At 39.9% G+C, this 25,322-nt stretch overlaps 1 protein-coding gene across 2 annotated transcripts; it reads left to right on the forward strand.

Moving 5' to 3' along the window:
- The first annotated feature begins 242 nt into the window (after window positions 1-242).
- Window positions 243-13,008, forward strand: LOC122033620 (acyl-CoA-binding domain-containing protein 2-like). Of its 2 annotated transcripts, XM_042592684.1 has the most exons (6): window positions 245-787; window positions 2,130-2,235; window positions 2,331-2,431; window positions 2,917-3,008; window positions 11,948-12,045; window positions 12,692-13,008. In XM_042592684.1, the coding sequence occupies exons 1-6, from the start codon at window positions 363-365 to the stop codon at window positions 12,854-12,856; spliced, it is 987 nt and encodes a 328-aa protein (XP_042448618.1). In that variant the 5' UTR covers window positions 245-362; the 3' UTR covers window positions 12,857-13,008. The 2 variants fall into 2 exon arrangements, with proteins under 2 accessions (XP_042448619.1, XP_042448618.1); XM_042592685.1 differs by lacking the exon at window positions 2,917-3,008 and having other exon boundaries at window positions 243-787; window positions 2,130-2,240.
- Window positions 13,009-25,322: the final 12,314 nt, after the last annotated feature.

Genomic DNA, 25,322 nt, shown 5'->3' on the forward strand with positions numbered 1-25,322 from the left:
TTGTTCAATTCGGTACCACTAGTTTTTTTTTAAAGAAAGAATTTAAAGATCTACCTACCTTTACACTTGGTAATTATTTAAGTGGATTTTAGAACCCCACATCCATCCCTGACTGGGCCACCTCTTCGTCGAACCACAGCGGGTTCACGGAATCGGGTCCAGCCAGGGCTGGGACGTTTAGAAGCATCATCATGTGCCGGTTGGCCCGGTTCCACTTCCATAAATGGTATAAAATCCGGGTTCCCAAATCTTCCATTAATTTTGCCCTTTTTAATTTTTCTCCCTCTTCCCCCGGCCGCCGTTCTACCTCGTTCTTCGATTCTCCTCGCGCTGATCCGTCCGACTTTGCAGAATTTTCCGGTATGGGGGACTGGTTGGAGCTCTGTCAGGCCGTGATCGTCGGCCTCATCTTCTCCTTCCTCATCGCGAAGTTGATCTCGGTCGCCATCTCCTTCACGGAGGACAACGTCAAGGTCTTCCGCGGGGGTGATCTGGCCATCTCGCTCGATGGGTCGAAGGAGGCGGGAGAAGGTGCGGGTGAGTTCGAGAAGAAAATGGAGAGCTTTTTGGAGGATGACAGTGACTGGGAGGGGGTTGAATGCACCGAATTGGAGGATGCCTTCGTTGCCGCCGCAGCTTTTGTGGCCGCTGCAGCCGCGGACAAAAAATCGGTAAAGGTGTCGAATGATCTGCAGCTGCAGTTGTATGGACTGTACAAGATTGCGACTGAGGGTCCCTGCATTGTGCCTCAGCCATCTGCGCTCAAGATGACCGCTCGTGCCAAGTGGTATGCCTTTGTCGACTTCTTTGTCCGCTTCAGCTAACTGTAGTGGCATTTTACAGGAGAGCCTGCGCTTATCTATGCCATTTATAATGTTAGCTAACCAAGATAGTTTGGTTAGACACGCAAGGAAAATTACTTAGTAGCTTAAATCAATGCTTGTTTCTCTTGAATTTCTAAACCTTTTCCCTTCTTCTCATTATATATGTGACAGATGTTAATTACCACTGGTGAATGCTATCTATGACAACATATTTCACTGATGAAATGTTACTTGAGGTTAATTCTGAATTTAACTTGTAAATAAGTTTTGAAATTTGAAGGATCTAACTTAAGGAGGGGATATGCACGGCTGAGACTGAATGTTGGAAATGTAATATTAGCTAAAGAACCGATAGGATGGATGCACAAAAAAATATTTACACATTAGCCCCCGGGGCTATGGTGCAGCGGTAGGGCATCCATGTTGTCACCCAGGTACTCGCGGTTCGAGCCCCAGCTATGACGAATTTACAGGAATTTTTCCTCCAAATGGGGCACGCAACTAAAGGCGCAACTAAAGAATGCTGGGCTCCTGGGCTGCCCGCTACGAGCGCTTCCCGATTTACCCTGATGGCCGGTGGGAAACTTCCGTGGGGCCGGGCCGGTCACCCATAAAAAAGGAAAAAAAATATTCACACATTAGCATTGATTTATTATGGTTCTTCTATTCAAATAGTAGAGAGATTGAAATAAATGAGGAAGAAATAGAATAGTAACCAGATGGTAGAACTTGAGGTGATAAGGGTTTAAAGTCATAAGTTTGTTCTCTTACTCTAGATTAATGAAAAACATTAAAGTTATAATTTCATGAATCAAATTGTTAGCTGATGCTACAATTTGCTTTTGATTTGGTGTTGCTCCAGCACAGCAGAAAATTGTAGATGAAGTGAGTGGATGATGGAGATATTGCAGGAAGCATGTAGAAATTCAATAAAAGACATGTTGAATCAACTAAATCTTCTTGCTAAATATTTGTAAATTCATGCTTCAAGAAAATTCAATGAAGTGTCAAGCAAGGTCAAATAAATTTCTGATTATTCACTGTTGAACTGTGTATGTTTTCTTTCTTAGGTTACTGTTTGTTTATCCTCACAACCATTCTGCTATTTTAGTAAGGTGCAGTTTCTAAAGCCTGTTTGTAATTGTTGCTTAAATGTTCTAATAATGTCTATGGGATCTTTGTCTACTCCAAAGCGATTGCTACTATATTTAACCACTTTTATGCATTTCGATGTCAGATTATAGTCTGTACATTTTGTATATTATGGCTCTTATTTGGTATAAATATTCGATGATGATCTGTAAGGAACGCATGGCAGAGGTTGGGTACTATGCCTCCTGAAGAGGCTATGCAGAAGTACATCATGATAATCAGTGAGCTGTATCCTTCTTGGGCAGATGACTCTACCAAAGTAAGGTCTCAACTCTTTACACTTTCTTCTCTTATTTGAAATGCAAGCTCATAAATTGCACAGATATTTTTCTTTAATGAATCATACCATCACAGAAAGGATCTCATGATAAGCTGCCATCTGGTTCAACTGCAAAAGGATCAATGGGTCCAGTTTTTAGCAGTTTTATCCATGAAGAAGGGCCAGAAGTTGATTTGTAAGCCTCTTAATGCCTTCAGAATGTATTCAATCTGCTGTGTGATAACAGTAAGGTCTGCCTATTTGTTCATTAATCATGTCAGTGCTGTTCTGCAACTGATCTTGGATGATGGTTTTATGTTGTTATTTTTCAAATGTAGCATATGTTTTGATGAAACCTACTGATGTTACTTATTTCTTAATCATGTTAAATAGATCACCTGTTCATTAGACTAGTAATCCTTGTTTGTGATGGAAAGTATTAGTTAGTTCTCTCTCGTGCTTGATCTTTTCTGATTCATGTTTATGTCTAGTATGTGTCCAATTGCTTGATGCTTGGCTCATAATATGTTGGAATAGGTAGAATCGTAAATTCTACTTGGTATGTCACATGGCTAGAGAAGTGAAATATTCTTATCATGACTCTTAAGTGTACTTGATGCCCATCTTCGATTATGTGAGTATCAGTCTCTAAATTTCAAATGTCTTTTTTTTTGTCTCCAGACATTTGGAGCCTATACATGTTTTTGCCAGAGAAGGACAACCTGCTGGGCTATTGACACTTATTACCAAGGGTGCTTCAGTAAATTCTAGAGGTTGTGGTGCTTAAGTATATGCTAGGCTTTAGATTACTACTTCAATTTTTTGCTAAATAAAGTATAATTTCAATGAAAGACTAAGCTTAGTTTTTCTTCTGTTCACCAAAAATGTTAACTTTTAAATGAATAATAGCACACCATTAAAACCCTCCTACCACAACGAACTTCTTTGTTGGGAAAGTCTGGGATAGGAGTATTTTCAGAGCTACAATTGCACACTTTTGAGTCAATTCTTTTTCTTTCTTTCTTTTTTTGGGTAAAAGTAAGCAGCTAAGGTGGATTTGATCACAAGACCTCTGCACCACTATAATCAATGTCTTTACCAGCTCAGCTTATCTAGCTAGCACCTTTTGATTGTCTTGCAGGAAGCATGTCTTCTCTTCAAACTGTAATGATAGAACATAGTTGACATGAGGCTTCTAAGGTTTTTGTTAGTTTCTGTTTCATTTTTTGCTTTTATGTGATTGTAATAGCTCCACTATTCTTCCTGTCAGTATTCATCCTTTTCAAGTTCCTATTGCAATTATAGAAACGCAAATTGGTTTTAAATTAATCTATGTAGCCAATTTAAGTTACAAGTCTATATATGGCCATATTGTATCTCAGACTGAAAGATTGCCCATTTGTGTAATTTCCCAAGTAGTCTTTTAGGCCATTTGTGTTTCTTTCATAGATATTATCTCAATTAGTACTTTTCTTCAGGCTGCAGCTACAAGTTTGTTATATTGAAAGAAGAACTATTATATTGAGTTGATTGGTGGGTTGTTAGCCTGTTGTTTCTTGGCTTAAGAGTATCTGTTATCGTGTGTAGATGATCGGTTTTTTTTAACCTGGATAACACTTCTTATTTACTAGAAATTGGTGGTAGAGTAAAAGGCCAAGTCTAGGCTACAAAGACAAGTGAGAAAGAACAAAGGAGGGCCAACTTAATCTTGCCAAAACTTAAGCCCTTGAAAGAACTAAACTGCTTAGTTCTCAAACAATGGGGCATTTTTATTTGTCTGAAGAGATTTTCTAGAAGATTGACTATATAATGCTCGAGAGCATTTCAATATTCTCTGATTCACTATTGAACTGGTGTCCAAGCTTGATTTTTTTTATTAGATATCAAAGCTTGATTTGGATAGGACATACTTTACAGATTCTTTATCTGTTTATTTTTTATTTTTGTCCATTCACCCAATTGCTCCTCCATGAACTTGTTGACTTTCTCCTTCATTACCATAAGATTTGCTAGGTGGCGACTGAATTGCTACAGAAGGTTGATTTGCTGTAGGGTCAAAGGATGAGTTTGAGTCTTCATTGACCTTAATTCGACATGAATTTAACATTCTAGAAGATATCTGTGCAGATGCCAAGAATCAACTGTACGAATGGTTATCTTAGTATCTTCTTGTAACATTTAGAAAAGATTGTCAAGCCCATTATAGTTCCGAGAGGCATCACTTATATATAGATCTCCAACCCGACTCCAAATCTCGTAGTACGAGAACAAAAATCTGAAGATCCTCAAGAACTGTTATCTGTTTTCCCTTTTCAATATAATTATCCATGTCCCTATATAATTCATAATATTCTTCAGCTGCACCATTATAATTTGTGAAAACTCCTGGTTTTGTTTCAATTAAAACTGCCAGGATTTCTTGAATTTCTTCATTTTTATTATTAAAAATCGGTTGCTCCGTTGGTCGTGCCGCCGCAAAATTGCTGAAGCTTAATGATATACGCCCATCCATCATTGTTTGACTATTTACTTCTGATGGCTGCATTGGAATAGAGATTTGGGTAGGGTTTATAACCCAATTTAAACCTTGCAGGTTTCTTGTGGAGAACCTTCTTCCAGGCAAAGCATTAACCCCGTGAGAGGTTAGATAATCTACCACTCCCTGCACTTCATAGGCAAATCCAACATTAGGTGTATTAGAAAGCCTACCGACCATTCCTCTGGTGATTAATAGATTTGCTTCACTGTTTTGCCAGACCTCATATCCTCTTGCGAGAATAGAGATTTGAATGTTACGGTAGAAGTCTCCAATGGTCATCATGACTTCTGGAATTACATAAATCATCTGACTTCCTCGTGTCAGATCTACCTCCATCGTTGCTAAAATAGCTTGATCGTCTTGCCATCAATTATCTCTGAAAACTATGAGTGCCATAGTACCTTCATGTTGTCTATGCAATATTTGAACACGTACCTGGAGGGACACCCAGGTGGATATACTGCATATGGCTTCTTTGTAGTTGCATGAAGCTTTCTTCTTGAATGAAACTTCTGTCAACTTGGTGATTGTCGGTCACCAATATGGCTTCTTCTGATCTATGCATATAAACTCTATGGTGGGCATCATCCCGCCTAGAGTGATAAAGAACCTCTGCTGGTACTATAGAGACTCGTTCTTGCATTGAAAGCTGTAGCTGGGCTTCAGGTTCTGAAATGGAGTACCCTTGTTTACAAAGATAGTGGAAGCAACACTAATTACTGAGCAAATTTACTCCACTAGCACCGTAATATCTCCATATCGCCCTCCCACAGATACGACAATGGGACCACCTGGGTATCCCCCAGCTGACAACACCACTACAAATCCTCCTGCTTTTCAACCAATATATGAACAGTAGCCACCAAAAGTCAAGTTTCGAGGGGGAATGAACAATGAGTTATGGACTCTCCCATCAGCACAACAACAGAGTGGGGCACTATTTGTAATTCCTGAACAAATAAATCTTTTTGATGATGCTTTTTCAAGATGGGAATCTATTACGAAGAATTTTGTGGTAGCACAATCATTCTCAGATACCAAGGAGAAAGTAGAATTTATTGAAAATCTTTTGGGAGAAATTGAAAAAATAAGCTGGATACAATGAAGAATGACCTATGCTACAGAATATGATGCTCTCATAACAATTAGTGAAGGAAGAGAAGGGACCCAAAATATATTATCCCAAATGAGAAGGGTATTTTCTGCAGAAGATCCTACCCAAGGGTCTACTGAAATTCAAAACTCCACCTACAGAGATCTTGAGAAGCTATCTTGTGACAATATAAAGAACATAATCCAGTATATCAATGACTATATGTGGTTAGCAGCCAAAACTGGAAGATTATATGCAGGACCAGAGCTATCAGAAAAATTCTGGCTTAAAATGCCAGGAGACCTTGGAAATCGAATCAAAGCAGCCTTTGAAGCAAAGCATCCGGGTTTAACAGTGGGAGTATTTCCCAGAATCATTTTTGCTCATAAATTCTTAGAGCAAGAATGTAAAGATGCTGCATTCAAAAGGTCACTAAAGGACTTGTCTTTTTGTAGCCAAATCCCGATTCTCGGCTACTATCAGAAAGCTGGAACTAAGAAGATGGGTGTAAGACAATCTAAGACCTATAAAGGTAAACCTCACAATTCCCATGCAAGAATTGAGAAGAGAAAACACTTACTCAGAAATAAAAAATGTAAGTGTTATTTATGCGGGCAAGAAGGACACTTCGCCAGAGATTGTCCTAATGAAAAACGAAATGTAAAGAGAGTTGCTATATTCGAGCAACTAGACCTTCCTGATGATTGTGATATACTCTCGGTTCAAGAAGGAGAAGCACAAAGTGATGCCATCTTCAGTCTATCTGAAGGAGAAGATGGAATATATGAGGTACAACAATCTCTTCAAACTCTCCAATTCAATACTATATATATGCTTGGTTTGGAAGTTGGAGGGTATAAGTAACAAGTTCGGTTGACAGAAGCACAATCTAATTGCCTACATCAATGGAGGCACAATGAAAGGATATTTGCTCCTCAATCCCATATCTGTACTTGCTGCAAACGGGCAACAGTGCAAAGGGCAAAGGGCAAGAATACACTGCCCAGAATGCTTCCTTATGGTCTGCAACCTCTGTGGACCTTATTACTTCAACAAAGAGGTACCAGTTACCCCTGCCCCTGCAACAATATTTAATCCTAACAATGTAATACAGGAGCAGTAAAATTATATTATATGGTGTGAGGAAGAAATAAAAAGATTACAGGAGGAAGTTAGCTACTTCAAAACTCAGTATGAAGCATTACAACTAGAAAAGAGATTACAAAAGGATTTCCAAGATTTGGAAGAATAAGATGAGGAGGCTGCTCATATGCTGATAGAAGAAGTAGCTGCCTCTAATTCAAGCCCCAGGTTGGTAAAAAATATGCTATATAATTTAATGGTTGAAATGGATATTCCAGGAATTTTGAAATTCAAGCTGAAAGCAATACTTGATACGGGGGCTACCACCTGCTGTGTTGATAAAAGGTCAGTTCCAAAGGACTCATTAGAACAGAATACGTTTACAGTATGCTTCAGTGGTGTGAATTCACAGCAAACTGCAAAAATGAAGCTGAGGAACGACAGGATGATGATTGGTGACAACATTTTTCGAATTCCTTATACTTATAGTTTCCCTATGACCTTGGGAGACAACATCCAATTCATTATTGGATGCAACTTTATATGAGCCATGCATGGAGGGCTAAGGATCGAAGGAAACACGGTAACATTTTACAAGAATTTAACTACTATCAATACGTTTCCTTCTGCAAATGCAGCTATAGAAGAGCTAGAATTAGAGGAAGAGGAGTATATTCAAATTAAGGAAATGGTTCATATATCAGTTGGAAAAAGAAATTTATCCTTTTGAGCAAAAGTTCGGACCACTTCTACAAAACTTAAAGAAGCAAGGAATTATTGGAGAAAATCCTCTGCAACATTGGCAGAAGAACAAAATTGTATGCCAGCTAGATATCAAGAACCCGGAATTTATTATTGAAGACAGACCTCTGAAGCACTTAACTCCTATTCAGAAGGAAGCTTTCACAAAGCATGTCAAGGCTCTTATGGAATTGGGTATTATCCGACCGAGCAAAAGCAGACATCGGACAGCAACGATTAGTGTAAATTCGGGAACTACTATTGATCCCATTACAAAGGAAGAAAAGAAAGGGAAGGAGAGATTGATATTCAATTACAAGCGCTTGAATGATATAACACATAAAGACCAGTACAGTTTACCTGGTATCAATACCATCCTAAAGAAGGTCAGTAATAGTTGTATTTTTTTAAAATTTGATTTGAAAAGCGGTTTCCATCAGGTTGCTATGCATCTTGATTCTATTGAATGGACGACATTCTGGGTCTTGATGGACTATATGAATGGCTAGTCATGCCATTTGGTCTTAAAAATGCACCAACGGTTTTTCAAAGGAAGATGGATTTATGTTTTAAAGGGACAGAAGATTTTATTGCCGTATACATAGACGATATTTTGGTATTCTCTCCAGATGAAAGAAGTCATGAGCAACACCTCCAGAAAATGCTCAGTATTTGTCAAGAAAATGGGTTGATATTAAGCCCAACAAAAATGAAAATCGCCGTACCCGAAATTGAATTTTTAGACGCTATCATTGGCAATTGCAGGATCAAGTTGCAACCCCATGTGATTACAAAAATCGCAGATTTTAATGACAGTGAATTAAAAACTGTCAAAGGAATGCGGTCTTGGCTAGGGTTGCTAAACTATGCCAGAAACTATATCCCTAATTGGGGAAAATTACTTGGACCCTTATATGCTAAGACGCCCCCAAATGGAGAAAGAAGGTTGAACCAGCAAGATTGGGATTTAATTCACCAGATCAAAGCCAAGGTAAAACAATTACCAGACCTTGAGCTACCCCCACCAGAATGTTATATAATCCTTAAGGTGGATGGATGTATGGACAGATGGGGTGAGATCTGTAAATGGAAAAGGAAGAAGTTTGATCCTGTTTCTTCAGAAAAAAATCTATGCTTACTCAAGTGGTAAATTCAATCCACCTAAGTCAACAATTGATGCGGAGATCTATGCAGTCATGAATACAATAGAAGCCTTAAAAATATATTTTCTAAATAAATCTGAGCTTCTTATCAGACCAGACTGTCAGACTATTATTGGTTTCTTTGGAAAGACGGCTAATCATAAACCCTTTAGAGTAAGGTGGATCTCCTTTACTGACTATATTACCGGGGCTGGACCTACCGTACAGGTCGAACATATAGACGGCAAAAACAATCAGGTAGCTGACTCTTTATCTCGTCTAATTTCTGTGTTAATATTTTCAGAATGGCCAGAACAGTATTTAGGCCAACCGGCGTTGCTAGCACCAGCCATCAAAGAAGTCATGAACCAACCACATCCACAATTTCAGGACCTACTGGACAAGACGATTCGAGCTCTCTCGAAATTGCTGAACAGTGCCAACAAAATATTGCTACAGGACATGGAAGACCAATCTCACTTGATGAATACCACCAGATTTCAGAAGAACTGCACGCTATTGAACAAAGAGCGGCCATCCGAGCTGTCAATGCTCTACAGCAGCTCAGACTTATCCATTTCCTCAAGCGACAAGAGTGCAACAAGTGTCGAGGAAAGGATAACTGGTGGAACGACTGGTACCCGGCGGTAGAACAGTGTGACAGACAGCTATCACATGCTGCGTATCTTCTTCAAGATTGTATGACAAGAATGGGCAACTTTAAAGTTTAAAGACAACGGGCGTGATGGACCCAAGATAAAGAAGATTCGCGCATGATAAAAGCAACATGTAAATAAGTGTGAGCAATAATGCACTACTTTATAAAAGTAGATGTGCTGTGAGCTGTAAATGAGTAGATAAGGCACTACTTTTCCAAAAGAAGATGCAAAGTTCTTCCTATCTTCTTATCAACAAACGTGATGATGGGGCCCAATGAGCACCCAGCGTTTGCTATAAGAAAGGAAGCTTAACCTCTTGCAAGGGCATCGAGCGTTCACTCGAACCTTACTTGAGGTAGTAGTACTTGTAAGTGCTTTCAAGTTTATCAATTTCCTTCCGTTTCCATCTGTGCACCCTGTTTCTGGTATCAGAGCTTGTCATACTCTTGTTCCTTAAGCTTGTTGGTATTATGCAACCCTGAGAAGCAAAAGGACAGATCCTAACTTGGCGAAGAAAGGCAAGGAAGGCCTGAGAAGTCCAAGGGCACATCTGTATGAGGTTCTCTGGGAAGGAACTGCCCTCGCCCAAAGAGCAAGAGTCCCTGTAAGTTCTGATAAGCTTTTATGAGCACTTTCGTTACTTCAAGAAACACAATTTCATATCGTGAAGCCCTTTCTACTACTGATCCTATAGAAAATCCCTCTATTGGTTTTGCTAAACCAAGCGATTACCAAGGTACTACGCTCGGAATTGCTGCCATCATAAAACAAAACAATACACAAATCCATTAGCTTGTTCAAATAGCCGAAACCTTGAAAGAAATTCAGCAAGACCTTCGAAAGCAAAATACTCCTCTCCCACAAGACTTAATTTCCAAACTTCAAAATCTATCTCTTGGCCCATCTAACCCAAAGAGAAGCTTGGAAAGTTAAGAGTATTTAAGGATCCATACAAAATCCTAAAACAAGAATAAGAAAAATTAAAAGGAGTATGGCCACCACCAAAACAGAACAGCAACAAGTAGCTACAACACCGTTATTTGAAGATCAAATAAGGAGTTACAGAAGAAACCAACGACGTCTTTACAACACTCAGCAAGCAGCCAGGAGACTTGGACGTCAACTTATTGGTGGTACATCATCAAGGTACACCCTTGAACAACAGCTGGAACCTGAAGCCCAACTACAGCTTTCAATGCAAGAACGAGCCTCTATAGTACCAGCAGAGGTTCTTTATCACTCTAGGCGGGATGATGCCCACCATAGAGTTTATGTGCATAGATCAGAAGAAGTCATATTGGTGACCGACAATCACCAAGTTGACAGAAGTTTCATTCAAGAAGAAAGCTTCATGCAACTACAAAGAAGCCATATGCAGTATATCCACCTGGGTGTCCTCCAGGTATGTGTTCAAATATTGCATAGACAACATGAAGGTACTATGACACTCATAGTTTTAAGAGATAATCGATGGCAAGGCGATCAAGCTATTTTAGCAACGATGGAGGTAGATCTGACACGAGGAAGTCAGATGATTTATGTAATTCAAGAAGTCATGATGACCATTGGAGACTTCTACCGTAACATTCAAATCTCTATTCTCACAAGAGGATATGAGGCCTGGCAAAACAGTGAAGCAAATCTATTAATCACCAGAGGAATGGTCGGTAGACTTTCTAATACACCTAATGTTGGGTTTGCCTATGAAGTGCAGGGAGTGGTAGATTATCTAACCTCTCACGGGGTTAATGCTTTGCCTGGAAGAAGGTTCTCCATAAGAAACCTGCAAGGTTTAAATTGGGTTATAAACCCTACCCAAATCTCTATTCCGATGCAGTTATCAGAAGTAAATAGTCAAACAATGATGGATGGGCGTATATCATTAAGCTTCAGCAATTATGCGGCGGCACGACTAACGGAGCAGTCGATTTTTAATAATAAAAATGAAGAAATTCAAGAAATCTTGGCAGTTTTAATTGAAACAAAACCAGGAGTTTTCACAAATTATGATGGTGCAGCTGAAGAATATTATGAATTATATTGAAAAGGGAAAATAGATAATAGAGCAAGATGATGAAGACAGGTATTCCTAAAATATTGAACCTCATATTCTTATAAATAAAATATCTCCACATGCAGTTACACCCACAAGGCATACTGAGGTAGTAGTACTAGTAAGTGCTTTCAAGTTTATCAATTTTCTTCCGTTTCCATCTGTGCACCCTGTTTCTGGTATCAAGAAGAGCAAGCAACTAACCATCAATTCGCTTTGAGGAAGCTCTGGTGGATTAAACTATTAGGATACAATGAACCTAATTCCGGTATCATATTGGTAGTGGGGAAAATTATTATGATTTTCTCACCATTGGACACTTTTTTTTAATACATTTGTGCAATTTAATTATAATATTTTCATTTCTTTTCAACTTTCTCATGCTTTATCTGGTTGTTGCAGACAGTGAAGGGCGTACTGCTTTGCATTGGGCTGTAGATCGTGGGCATCTTGATGCCGTAAAAACACTTCTCGACAACGACGCACATGTGAATGCTAAGGTTTTGATCTTTCTCATAAATTCCTAGCTATGTTAGTAGTGTATTACAAGGCTGCTTAATCAAATGCACTAATCATAAACTCACCACAGAGGCACAGACGAGAAATGCACGCGGCAGCCTCTGCAACATACTAGATGACCTTATTTATATGATTTCAACAATAAAATGAAAATGACCTTATATATAAGGAGATGTCGGCTAGTTAAAATTAGCGAAGTTTTATGTTTAAAGACAAGTTTTTACATAAGAAGGATAAATGAATTTGTAAGAATATGCCTCTATTAGCATAAGACATTGGCACACTATCTTCTGTTCTCTCATTTGAATAAACATCTAATGAAACCAGATGTGTTTCATTACAGCTTATATTATGCAGTGAAACTAAATGTTGTGCCAATTGATGCCTAATTATTCAGGTAATGCTGACGATAATACAATGGTACGACAAAGTAAAAAACAATGATCGTTAATTCGATAACCAACCATTGTGATGGATTATTTGTAACTTCTTTGGATACTGTTAATACTTGATGCTTTCTGGTTATGAAAGTCGCTATTTATGAATCGTTTCATCTTGAGACATCGTCGTATTTTCGCCCGCCCGCCCGCTTGTATCTAACCTATGCTTGTTTTCTATGATGTATAGGATGACGAAGGACAAACCCCGCTGCATTATGCTGCCCTGTGCGAGAGGGAAGAAATTGCCAAGTTGCTCGTCAGCCGCCATGCCGATCCATCCATGAAGGATAACTTCGACAGTTCACCGCTCGATCTCGGACCCCGATGGGCTTTTCTGACGGCTTCAAGTTAGAATATTTACGATGTTCACGACCACAAACGTATGAAAGACTAAGCGATTTGCTTCATTCTGCTGAATGTGATTGCGCGTGTTGGTTGCGCTGATCTTATTTGAAGATGACTTTGATTGCTAATCTGAGCTGTTCCACCATTTTCTGCAGTTCAGTTTTATTTTTTATTATTACTATTTTTTTTTATAGTCCAGTCCTGGGACTTCTCTTGGTTCATCCACCAGTGAATTTGAAAGTGCAAACGGCTCATCATCTAACAACTAACGTTCTTGATTTTTCATCCCACGGAAAATACTTTGCAGTGCCCCATAGTCGTAATTCGAACCATGAGTACTTAGTTATAATCTATTGAACGTTTTGTCGCTGCAGCATGCTTGAGGGTTCCAGTGCAGTGTTTTTGAATTTGATCGAAGGGGGCAAAATCACCCTCGATAAATTATTCGTATTGACAAAATCACCCCTTTAAGTGTGATCGAAAGGGGTGTCTTGAACCATCAATATAGATATTCTGGTGTATCATACTCCCGTAATATTTAAAAGGAAAATAAAAAAAAAAAATAGTGTCTTCGAATAGTTGCACTTTTGATGCTTTCAGTTTGCCATGACAAATGAACGAACATTACCAATACCTTAACAACTTAGGCAAATTGGTGAAAGGGCAGATCGACATACTGATAAATGATTGGGACCGGGACGAGTCTTTTTTATGTACATATCCCATTTCTTTATAGGGAATCATCGTATTTTTTTTTTTTCGTTTTCTATAATACAATAGAAAAAGTAGAAATTATGATATGGTGTGACCTGATTTCTGTTGCCACAAGCAAAATTGCTATAAAAAAAAAAATATGAGATGAGATATATGGATAGATGAATAATTATACTGGCATATACTTTACTTAAGAAATATTACTCCTATTATGCAATTCAATCATATTTCATAAATCCATATATTATATATAGTAAAAGTCAAATTATATTTATATTATATAGTAAAAAGTAAAAGTTATATTTATATTTTATATATAGTAAAAGTAAAAAAATCCGAAAATTTTTTTCATGTTGAAAAAAAACCCTAAGCCTAAGCCCTAAGCCTCACACGGCCGTGTAAAGATTTGAAGTCAGATGGAGCCCTGGCCGTGTACACCACACGACCATGTGAGATTTCCAGAGACCAGGACGGCCCTGGCCATGTACATCACATTGCCGTGCAGGACTTCCAGTGAGCAACAGGGCCCTGGCTGTGTACACCACACGACCGTGCCAGGTTTCGAGAGGTAGAGCCAGTGCAGGCCGTGTAGATCTACACGGCCGTGCAAGGGGAGCATTGGCAGAAGCAAGCCACGGTAGGGATGACAATTTCACCCGAACCCGATGGAGGATCCGACATCCGACCCGAATGGAGGAGGGTATGGAGGGACTATCAATACCCGATACCGACCCGAATACCCGATTAAATAACATATATACATATGTTAAAGAAAATTTCCTTTTTCTAAAATCAACTTACTATTTTTGTTGATATTAGGAGGAGACTATATAAATGTTTAATCTATTTTTTAATTATATATATATATTTTTAATAGGTTGTTAATTTTAATATATTTTTGTTGAATGATAATAGTTGGATAGAAAGAAGAAAAATTATAACTATAGAAGATATCCGATCATTTAATGGGTATGTGTATACCCATCGGAGATCCTATACCTGATGGGTATGGGGACGGAGGATATAGAATCCGACCCGAACCCGACCTATGGCCATCCCTAAGCCACGGCCGTGTACCACACACGGCCGTGTAAGGTTGGCAGAGAAGGAAATGACTCTGGCCGTGTGAACCTCACACGGCTGTGCCTCATGGCCATGTGGCGCCCGAACCCCACCTCTATATAAAGGTTTCTTCAAGATTTGAAGGGGGATCTTCTCCCTTTTGGGGGCAATTGAAGATTTGGGCGTTCCTCCACCTTCTTGGAGGGATTCCGGCGATTCTAAGGGCGGATCTTCAACGTTTCGACTCCGGGGAGCGAGGATTGGATCCGAAGACCGTCTTCATCGTAGATAAGCTTTTCTTCCCTGTCTTTCTTGGATTTGGGGATCAAGATGTTTATCTTTTCTTCTTCTTTTGGATTCTTTCTTTATTCCATGGATTAGATCTTTTGTTCTAGGATGGAGGGAGTATTTGTAATGGAAATTTTGATGTAAACTCTTGCGGATTTGCCAAAATACCTATTTCTACGATTTTACCCTGTTTTGTATCTATTCTTTCTAGTGTGGATTGTTGTGATTAGGGCTTAATTACTATGCTTGATTGAATGTTTGAATATCTCGTGGATCTTGTATGGATTGCTTCTCATTCGATTTTTCGAGAGATATTCGTGATAGGAACATGCCCGTGTAAGGACGTTTGAGGGGTAAGCTTGAGAGGGAAATTACGTATTTCAAGAGGGTAGGATGGATTGGATGCATTAATCTTTATATCTAATGAGGTTGAGAAGTAGTGATTTCTATGTTGATTTTCCGAGGGGCGCACGTGATAGGCAAGCCCGTGTAAGGACAACATAGGGTTTATTCCTAATTGATCGCATTTAAATATATTTCAGTCCTAGGCCGGTTGTCTATTGCAAGAGGAAACCGACAACCTTCTACAAATGATGGACAATTGAGAAATAAGATTTGGTAGATCATTACATTGAATAACATTACAAAGAAACCGAAACTCCTAGAATATACCTTTTTCATTGTCCTTATTCTTGTTTCTTATTCTTTTATTTCTTTGTTTACCTTTCATAGTTACACTTAGACTTTGTAAATCAATTGATTGGTTGTTTAGCTAACTCGCTTTGAAACATCTTTAGTGCTTATTCCAGTCCCTGTGGATTCGATATCTTTTATTATTACTTGTGACATATCCGTACACTTGCGGAGGTCAACAAGGGTCGAATCTATCAACAACCTAATGGAGATTAGAGATTATAGTCTCAGAGAATTAATCCTACCCTACCACCGGTGGTACCAACTCTTGCTACTACCATCTAGGTGAAAGATAGAGTTGTATACAATTATTGGCTTGGTTAGTAAAGGATCAATTCATTCATGTTGTCTCGATCAATAGAGGACCAATTTAGCCTATTTCATGGAGTTTCTGACCTTTGAGTAGCTTGTGACTAGTTAGATAACCTAGAAGGAACACTTGAGTACATAACTTGTACAGACGTAGAAAGGACTGAATTATATATATACCATTGTTAGCTTGACTAGTCAATAGAGGATCGAGGTATCTTATTCCATGAGGACTTTTACGATGGACTGTATATACATGGTTTGGATAACTTAGTAGATATATTCAGGTAGATGACCCCCAATGATATGAAAAAGTATAGAGGTAGTTGCTTAATACTTATGTGATACAATTGTCATGCCTCGAGAGTAAGATAGTCCGACAAAAATCAGACAACACATCCCCTGTAACAATGACAATCTGAAGTATATATACATACATCCACAAGCATACTCATCAGCTAAATACTTTAGCCCACACGGTTGGATATAAACACACCAGCAGTTTATAAGTAGTCCACACGGCTTGAAATAATCACAACCAATGCAGTTAATAGTCAGCCCACATGGCTGAAACATAGCAAAGCGGAAATCATAAAATAACAAACATGAAACGAACAAAACAACTAACTGCTAGCCGGCTCGGCTGGACACATCATCACCAAACCAAATACAAGATTCCACAAAACAAAACTCCATATAAAAGAATACACAAATACAAGAACAAGTGCAAAACCAATAATGCAAATGGAAGCACTAACGGTAGGAGAAGCTCGATGTGACATAGGACTGGCGGACAGGATCTCCAGGCGACTCCATAAATCCTTTATCTGCTACCTGGTGAAATAAACCAGTTTATGGGGTAGTGAGCGCTGAGACTCAGTGGGTAATAGACAGATAGTGCATGAACATAATAAAGAACTAGAGATACAAGGTATACAGTCTCGTAGGGAAAATAGCAGATACTATAGTGATATCATAATATGTGTCCATAATTGAAACCATATCCTAGGCTAGTAATAGAAAGTCAGGAGTAGCAAAGACATGCTACAGTACTGCACATAACTACATGGGTAACATGTGAGTTATATACATATTAACAATAAGTAAGTCAGTGCCTAAACACATACCATAGGTATATATCTAAACCTATGTAAGCATATCAGCATAAGTAAGCAACAGCATTAGCAGGTATAATAATAACAGCATACGCACGGATGGTCACTCCCGCCCACCCTCTGCACCATGACCCCTGTATGGTCGAGAGGTCAGGTTAGTGACAGATTATACACCACTCCATCTACCACTACTCTCAATTGACCGAGGGGACAGTTGCATAGTAGCTAACTAGCTACGTCTACGACGAGGGTCCCTGCTGCTCGCAACTCCAGCTATCACTACCCATGAGTAACCGAGTGGGAGCACGACAGGACAAGCGGCACGCTGCAGCTACCACTACCCATGAGTGGCTGAGCGTGTGGCCCTGGCCAACGACCCTCTCAACCACAAGGGAGAAATGGTCGCCGCCATGCATGCAATGGCATGATGCGTAAAATGTGTTGGGACCAAAAAGTAGCTAGAGGGGGGGGTGAATAGCTCGTCGCGTGCTTCGTGGTTGGCGTTGCTTGTTTCTTCAAAGATGTGCAGCGGAAATGTACAAGAAACAAAATACAACGCTAACAAATAGATTTTACTTGGTATCCACCTCACAAGAGGTGACTAATCCAAGGATCCACACACTCACGCACCCTCCACTATGAAACACACTCCTCTACGGTAACTACCGAAGGCGGAGAAGCCTTTACAAACTCTCAATACAAGAAGAAAGGAAAGGATATGAAATATAAGCAAAAGCTTACAATAAACCCTAACCCTAACTTCTCTTCTTGCTTTTGATCCGCCTCTTGACTTGGAAGAACCTCCAAGAATCTTCAAGAACTGGCGATCTGAACTTGAGAGAGAGCTGTGGAGTCGCTGGTGAAGATCAAAGATGAATCGTGTAAGCACTACTGAAGCGCCTACAGCTAAATACGACGCCAACGGTCGGATCCCGATCGATTGGATTGCTCCCAATCGATCGGGGAGGCTTTGGATCGATCAACCGATCGATCCAGAGTGCCTCTGTGCTCTCTGGAATAGCCTGGATCGATCGGCTAATCGATCCAGGGCTTATCGCACACAAACAGCAGCTCCCAATCGATCCATTGATCGATTGGGACCTCTGGATCGATCCACGGATCGGTCCAAAGGGGTTCTGTTCGTGGGGACTCACCCGATCGATCAGCTGATCGATTGGGCATGATCCAATCGATCGGCTGATCGATCCAGATCTGCTAGATCAATCGACTGATCAATCCAGATCTGCTAGATCAATCGACTGATCAATCCAGATCTTGGTTTTTGCCCAAAAGCAAATCCAAAGCCCCCTAAACCAACATCCAGTCAACCATGACTTGTTGGTACATAAAACCTAGCATCCGGTCACCCTTAACCAGGTAGGACTCTCTCACCAAGTGTCTGGTCAATCCCTTTGACCCACTTGGACTTTTCTCCTCTTGCCAAGTATCCGGTCAATCCATTTGACCTACTTGGACATTCACCAGATGTCTGGTCAACCTTGACCCATCTGGATTTCTCTTCTACCTGGCTTCACTCACTAGGACTCACCTGACTTCAATCACCAGGACTTCCCTTCTGCCTAGCTTCACTCACTAGGATTTCTCTTCTACCTGGCTTCACTCACTAGGACTCACCTGGCTTCACTCACCAGGATTTCCCTTCTGCCTAGCTTCACTCACTAGGTCTTCTCATCTGCCTGGCTTCACTCAACAGGACTTTCACCTAGCTTCACTCACTAGGGTTTCCTTCTGCCTGACTTCACTTACCAGGACTTTCACCTAGCTTCACTCACTAGAATTTTCAGTCAAGTATCCAGTCAACCTTGACCTACTTGACTCTCCTTCACAATCTCCCCACATGAACAATTGCACCTACAATGTTCATGTGTTGTCTACAAGTATTGTCAAACATCGAAACCAAATCATCAAGACTCGAGCTTGACTCACTTCAAGCCCAATCAAACAGGTCAACCTTAACCTAGGGAATATTGCACCAACAATCTTCCCCTTTTTGATGTTTGACAATACCACATGTTAAGTTAGGAAATTAGGCTAATCCCATAGCCTCAACTCCCTTCATGCCAATATCTGAATGATGGTTCCCTCCATTCTTCTCCTTTTTTAGAGGGCAAACTCCCCCTTTAAGTACTGAAGGCCTAACTTAACCATGCATTCTCCCCCTATTGGCACACATCATAAACATGCCCCCATATTTGGGCACACATCAACCACAACCTCTCCCCCTGAAGAGTTGCTTATTCGTTGTTTACAACTTCACTCGGTGTGATCAACACGATAATAAAGATCTCATACTCTTCATTATCATCAATGCTCACCCTTGAGCATTAACCACTTGAATAACCTAAATAAAGGTATCATACCCTTCATTTTTTATCAAATGCTCATCCATGAGCAAACTCCACTTAAACAATGAGGATATCCACTCCCCATTAATTTCAATGCCCAACCTTGAGCATTTTCTCTAAAAGAAGGTTAACCACCTCCCAAGGTGTATGAAAAATAATTTTCATGTCCTTAAAGAGTAACTCCCCCTAAAGACATGGTCATACCTTCTGTCATTGCACCAACAATGACTTAGAATCCCTAAACCTTTAGGAAACCCAAATTTAGAAGTTTTGAGGTTCAAACATTCAATATTGAAATCAAACCTCAACCTAAACTTCAATTTAGTCTTCCCCAACCAATCCATCTTTGTTTGCAACATGAAAAACACCCTTTTTATGTATAAAAATGTATTTTGATGGGTTTGGAATGGTTACCTCAACTAAACCTGGTTTGGAATGCTGAAATCAGGCTTTCCCAGCCAAAATCAGCTTCCTCAATCGATTGGAGTTGGGTCCCAATCGATTGAACTTCTTTGAATCGATCCACTGATCGATTCAGCCAGTCTGGATCGATCGACTGATCGATCCAGCGAGCTTCTGCTCGTGAGAATAGCCTTCTCAATCGATCGGCCGATCGATTGAGATACTCCAATCGATCGGGTGATCGATTGGAGTTCTGATAGTTGCTGAAATTTCATTTCAGTCAACTTCAGAAACCCCTAGAAAAATCTATAAAAATTCAAAAATTGTGAAAATTTGTGTAGACATTATTTAGGGCATATATTATCATGGAAAAATAATTTATAATAAAATACTTCATATTTTCCAAGATTGACACTAACTAGAGAACTTGTAAAAACTTTAATATTTTCTTCTAGTTTGTGCTCAACTATTCAATGATGATTACTATCAAAAGATAATCTTCATCAAGGTTTGCCAAAAGCATTTTAAAATGATTTTCAAAACCAATATCCCACCATGTTCCTTGGGCTTAATGCACATGACTTGTACATTAGCTTTCCCAATGATGGGAAAACACATACCTATGTGTTTTGATGAACTTAGAACTCAAAAGAATGCACTAAATCAACATCTTGAGTTTTGTTCATCATCCTAACATCTCACTTGTATCTAATGTGCACTAAACCACATACAAGTCACCTTATGGGTCTTTGTGAGATGTAAAGTTTGGTTTTGCCCTAATCTAGGGATCATGCATATCTATCTAGGTATATTTGAATACTAAACATCCATCAAGGATGTTACTGTAGGACCGTTGGGCCGGCTAGAGGGGTTGGTAAATAACCTGTCAATTAAAAACAGACAACCTTTCCTCGAACGATTAAGCTAACACTTGTAAAATGAATTAAGCAGATAAATAGAAGCATAAAAGAAAAGATGAGGCACCAGATGTTTACTTGGTTACAACCGATGTGGTTGTTAATCCAAGGAAGATTAAGCTCAAAAACTCCTTCAGGCGGAGAAACCTCTTACAGCGTTTAGGCACAGAAAACAGAAGCTTAACTACAACTAAAGCATACAAGTGTTTGGAAATAGAATGATCGTAATTGTTGAAAAGCTTCTGGACCAAGGCTATATTTATAGCCTTGGTCGGGGCGCCTGGAAGGGTTCTGGGCGCCCTGGGGGGGATAAAATTTATCCCCCAACGGTTGGATCGAGTCAAGGCTCGATCCTGTGAAAAAGTCACTTCCGGGCGCTCGGAAGGGTTCCGGGCGCCCCGGACACTTCCGGGCGCCCCGGAGCCAAAAGTCAACCCAGTTGACTTTTGGTCCGTGCTCTCTTCTCCGGTTCAGCTCGCCTCTGGTCCGGGTCTTTCTGCTCCGGCTCCGCTTTGCTTGGGTGATCTCTGACATCCGAAATAGGGCTCACCCGAACCCAACTTCCGGTCTTCTCGAGCGGGCTTCCCTCCGGCTTCTCGTCCCTCGGAATCGCCGCGTGCCCCTTCTCGTCCACCAGCGTACTCATCCGCAGACTTCGTCCCTCGGTCGCACCCCGTGCCGACCTTGGTTGCGTCTCTTGCTCCCGAGCAATCTTCCGCTCCGGCCCTCGGAACCACCGCACTTCCTTCTCGTCCGGTGTACTCTTCCGCAAAGACTCGTCCCTCGGTGTCATCTTTCTTTCTCGCTGCGTCTTCCGCTCGAGTACCTGTGTTCCTAAGCTCCTGCACACTTAGACACAAAGTTAAATACACACAGGACCTAACTTAACTTGTTGATCACACCAAAACAACCTTGGGGTTCCAACAATCTCCCCCTTTTTGGTGTGATCAACCCAAGTTAAGCTAGGGGAAAAATAGACATAAAACATAAACTAACTTATATTGCAATTAAGTGCAATAAGATAGAAAAAATTAAATTCCAACAGAAAATTTTAATTTTCAATTTTCTCTACCTCCCCCTAGACTTATACTTCTTCTCCCCCTTTGATCACAATAAAAATGGGGTTTAAAATTCTAAGGGTTTAAAGACATAGAAAATTTTGAAAAGTTATCTGTTAAAATATCTCTAAGTCAACAATAACTTTTTGAAAAGTTTCTAAGTTAAAAAAAAAACTTTCTAAGCCCAAAAGACTTTTATGCAAGAAAATTTAAACATTTTAAAAAAAATTTCTATGCATTTATTTATTTATTTCTTAATTCTATTTATCAGAAAGTTTTAAATTTCCATTTTAACTTATCATAATTTCTTAAATCAATCTTTTTTAGATTTAATGCCACAAAGATTATACATGCAGAAATTTGTATCATGTTAATTTCTATTTGAATTTCAATTTCATAGAAATATTTAGATGGCATAGATTTTAACTTGATAAAATTTTTCGACAATATAAACAATTCTTTTGGCAATGTGCAAAATTCGTTTGAAGGAATATTTTGTAATTTGCAAGAATTTTTTAACAATAAGAGTTTGCATGAATCTATTAATAATAGATTTCTTAATCTGAAAATTTTGTTTGATGAATCAATTTCTAATTCACAAAACTTTTTCAGCAAAGTAATTTGTAATTCGAAATTTTTAGATCCGGAAAAAGTTTTCAATAATATTTCTAAGTTGCATAATTCTTTCGTAAAAATATTTTGTAATTTGCAACAATTATTCGACCGAAGATTTTCTAATCCGAAAAGTTCTTTCGATAATTCAAATTTTGGTTCGCAAAAATCTTCAGGTAATTTGATTAATTGAATCAGTTGTTCAGAGGGTAGAGGCCATACCTTACTTACCTCGTCGACCGTTGGTTCTCCCCCTGTTGAATTAATTTCTTCCAAAGTTTCTCCCCCTTTATCGATCTCGGGATGTACTTCGGCTGTTGGGGCTGTCTTGGTAATTTCTTCCGTCTCGGATTCTTCTGATGACGGCTCGATGTCTATTGAGGAGACGACTTCAACCGGTTCCTCGTAGAGCATTAAGAACTTTTCCCAAAGTTCTTTCGCGCTTTTGTACTCTCCGACTCTGTCGAAATCTTTAGTTGGTATTGCGCTTAGAATGTGAAACTCTGCCCGAGCATTCGCCATGGACTCTTCACGTTACTTCTCGTTCCAGAGGCGTATGCTGATTTTCTCTCCGTTCGTGTCTTTTGGTGCTTCATAACATGTTTTCATTATTAGAGAAATACCAATATCAGAGTTAAGAAATACCTTCATTTGTTGCTTCCATGAAGAAAGCTCCCCCTCGAATGTTGGTGGGTAGTCGCTAGCTCCGGCCATTGTTGCTTCAGACGGCGGTTAGTCCTTCTGAGGCGTACTCGGCTCTGATACCACTTGTAGGACTGTTGGGCCGGCTAGAGGGGTTGGTAAATAACCTGTCAATTAAAAATAGACAACCCTTCCTCGAACGATTAAGCTAACACTTGTAAAATGAATTAAGCAGATAAATAGAAGCATAAAAGAAAAGATGAGGCACCAGATGTTTACTTGGTTACAACCGATGTGGTTGTTAATCCAAGGAAGATTAAGCTCAAAAACTCCTTCAGGCGGAGAAGCCTCTTACAGTGTTTAGGCACAGAAAACAGAAGCTTAACTACAACTAAAGCATACAAGTGTTTGGAAATAGAATGATCGTAATTGTTGAAAAGCTTCTGGACCAAGGCTATATTTATAGCCTTGGTCGGGGCGCTTTATCCCCCAACGGTTGGATCGAGTCAAGGCTCGATCCTGTGAAAAAGTCCCTTCCGGGCGCTCGGAAGGGTTCCGTGCGCCCCGGACAGCTCCGGGCGCCCCGGACAGTACCGGGCGCCCCGGAGCCAAAAGTCAACCCAGTTGACTTTTGGTCCATGCTCTTTTCTCCGGTTCAGCTCGCCTCTGGTCCGGGTCTTTCTGCTCCGGCTCCGCTTTGCTTGGGTGATCTCTGACATCCGGAATAGGGCTCACCCGAACCCAACTTCCGGTCTTCTCGAGCGGGCTTCCCTCCGGCTTCTCGTCCCTCGGAATTGCCGCATGCCCCTTCTCGTCCACCAGCGTACTCATCAGCAGACTTCGTCCCTCGGTCGCACCCCGTGCCGACCTTCGCGCTAGCTGCGTCTCTTGCTCCCCGAGCAATCTTCCGCTCCGGCTTTCGTACCTCGGAACCACCGCGCGCACTTCCTTCTCGTCCGCCGGTATACTCTTCCGCAGCGTGCCGTCCTTCTTGCTAGCTGCGTCTTCCGCTCGAGTACCTGTGTTCCTAAGCTCCTGCACACTTAGACACAAGGTTAAATACACACAGGACCTAACTTAACTTGTTGATCACACCAAAACAACCTTGGGGTTCCAACAGTTACTTGTTAATTAATACCATTAGTCCTTAATAAACAAGGAATTCAAATGATGCATGATGATGTTATGACATACATCAAAAAGAAATAATTTTCAAAAGAAAATTTCTTATAACTATATGAAGTATGGATGACATGACATGGTATTTTTGTGTTTTTCATAATAAGGCATGAGTGCAAACACAAATAAATAAATATGATGTCATGACATTTGATGGGCAAACAAAGCATGGCAAGTTAGCATAGATAAAATACCTAGATTACCTACCTAAGTATTCTTAACCCCATAGCTAATTTTAAATCTAACCTAGATTGCCCAAAGTGCTTCAAGACAATGTCAAAGTCTAAATTGACATTTCTAATTCTCTTGATTAATTTATGCCAATTGAAATTAATCATATTCCTCAAGTGTTGGCATATTTCATTTTTCCACAAGAGTAACACTTTAAATTAAGGCCCGGATTACCTTTAATCTCTTAAGAGCATACCAAACTCCCAACTTGGTAGTTCTTATGATTTTCCTAAATTGTGCCAATTAAGATTAAAATCACTATTTCCAAAATTTGGCACATTTTACTCTTCCAAGGAGTAAATGATACATCTATTTCATTTTCAAAGGTTAATAATAACCTTGAAAATGCTCCTTGAGTGTCAACTTCAACATGATTAGGCTAACTACCCTTTCACTTAGAGTCGACACTCTCTAACCCATCTATGGGGTAGAGAAGATGCTCCTAGGAACCCAAAACCTATTGGTGCTCCTTGGATGCTCTAGGTACTCACTAGGGATAACCTCCCTAGATACCTTCCTAGTAACCTTGTTTGACTTCTTAGAAGCCTTTGTCACATTTTCTAAGTCAACCCTAGGAATTGCTTCCCTTGTGACCTTCTTTATGACTTTCTTGGACTTCTTAGAAGTCTTAGTCACATTTGTTGCAAAAATACTCTTAGAGATGACCTCTCTAGTATTCTTTACTTGACCACTAAACCTAGGGTTTGTTCCATAACTATATGGAACTCTATGATAAGTAGGTACATCCTTTTTGGTTTTAGGTTTGTATCCCAAACTTCTATGACCCTTGGATGACCCTTGTTGTCCTAAACCTAGATTTTGACTCTTGGACCCTTGTGTCATATTTGTTATTTTTCGAAGAGTCCTCTCTAATTTGTCAAGTCT

The sequence above is a fragment of the Zingiber officinale genome, chromosome 11B (genome assembly GCF_018446385.1).
Source record: "Zingiber officinale cultivar Zhangliang chromosome 11B, Zo_v1.1, whole genome shotgun sequence".
Taxonomy (NCBI): Eukaryota; Viridiplantae; Streptophyta; class Magnoliopsida; order Zingiberales; family Zingiberaceae; genus Zingiber; species Zingiber officinale.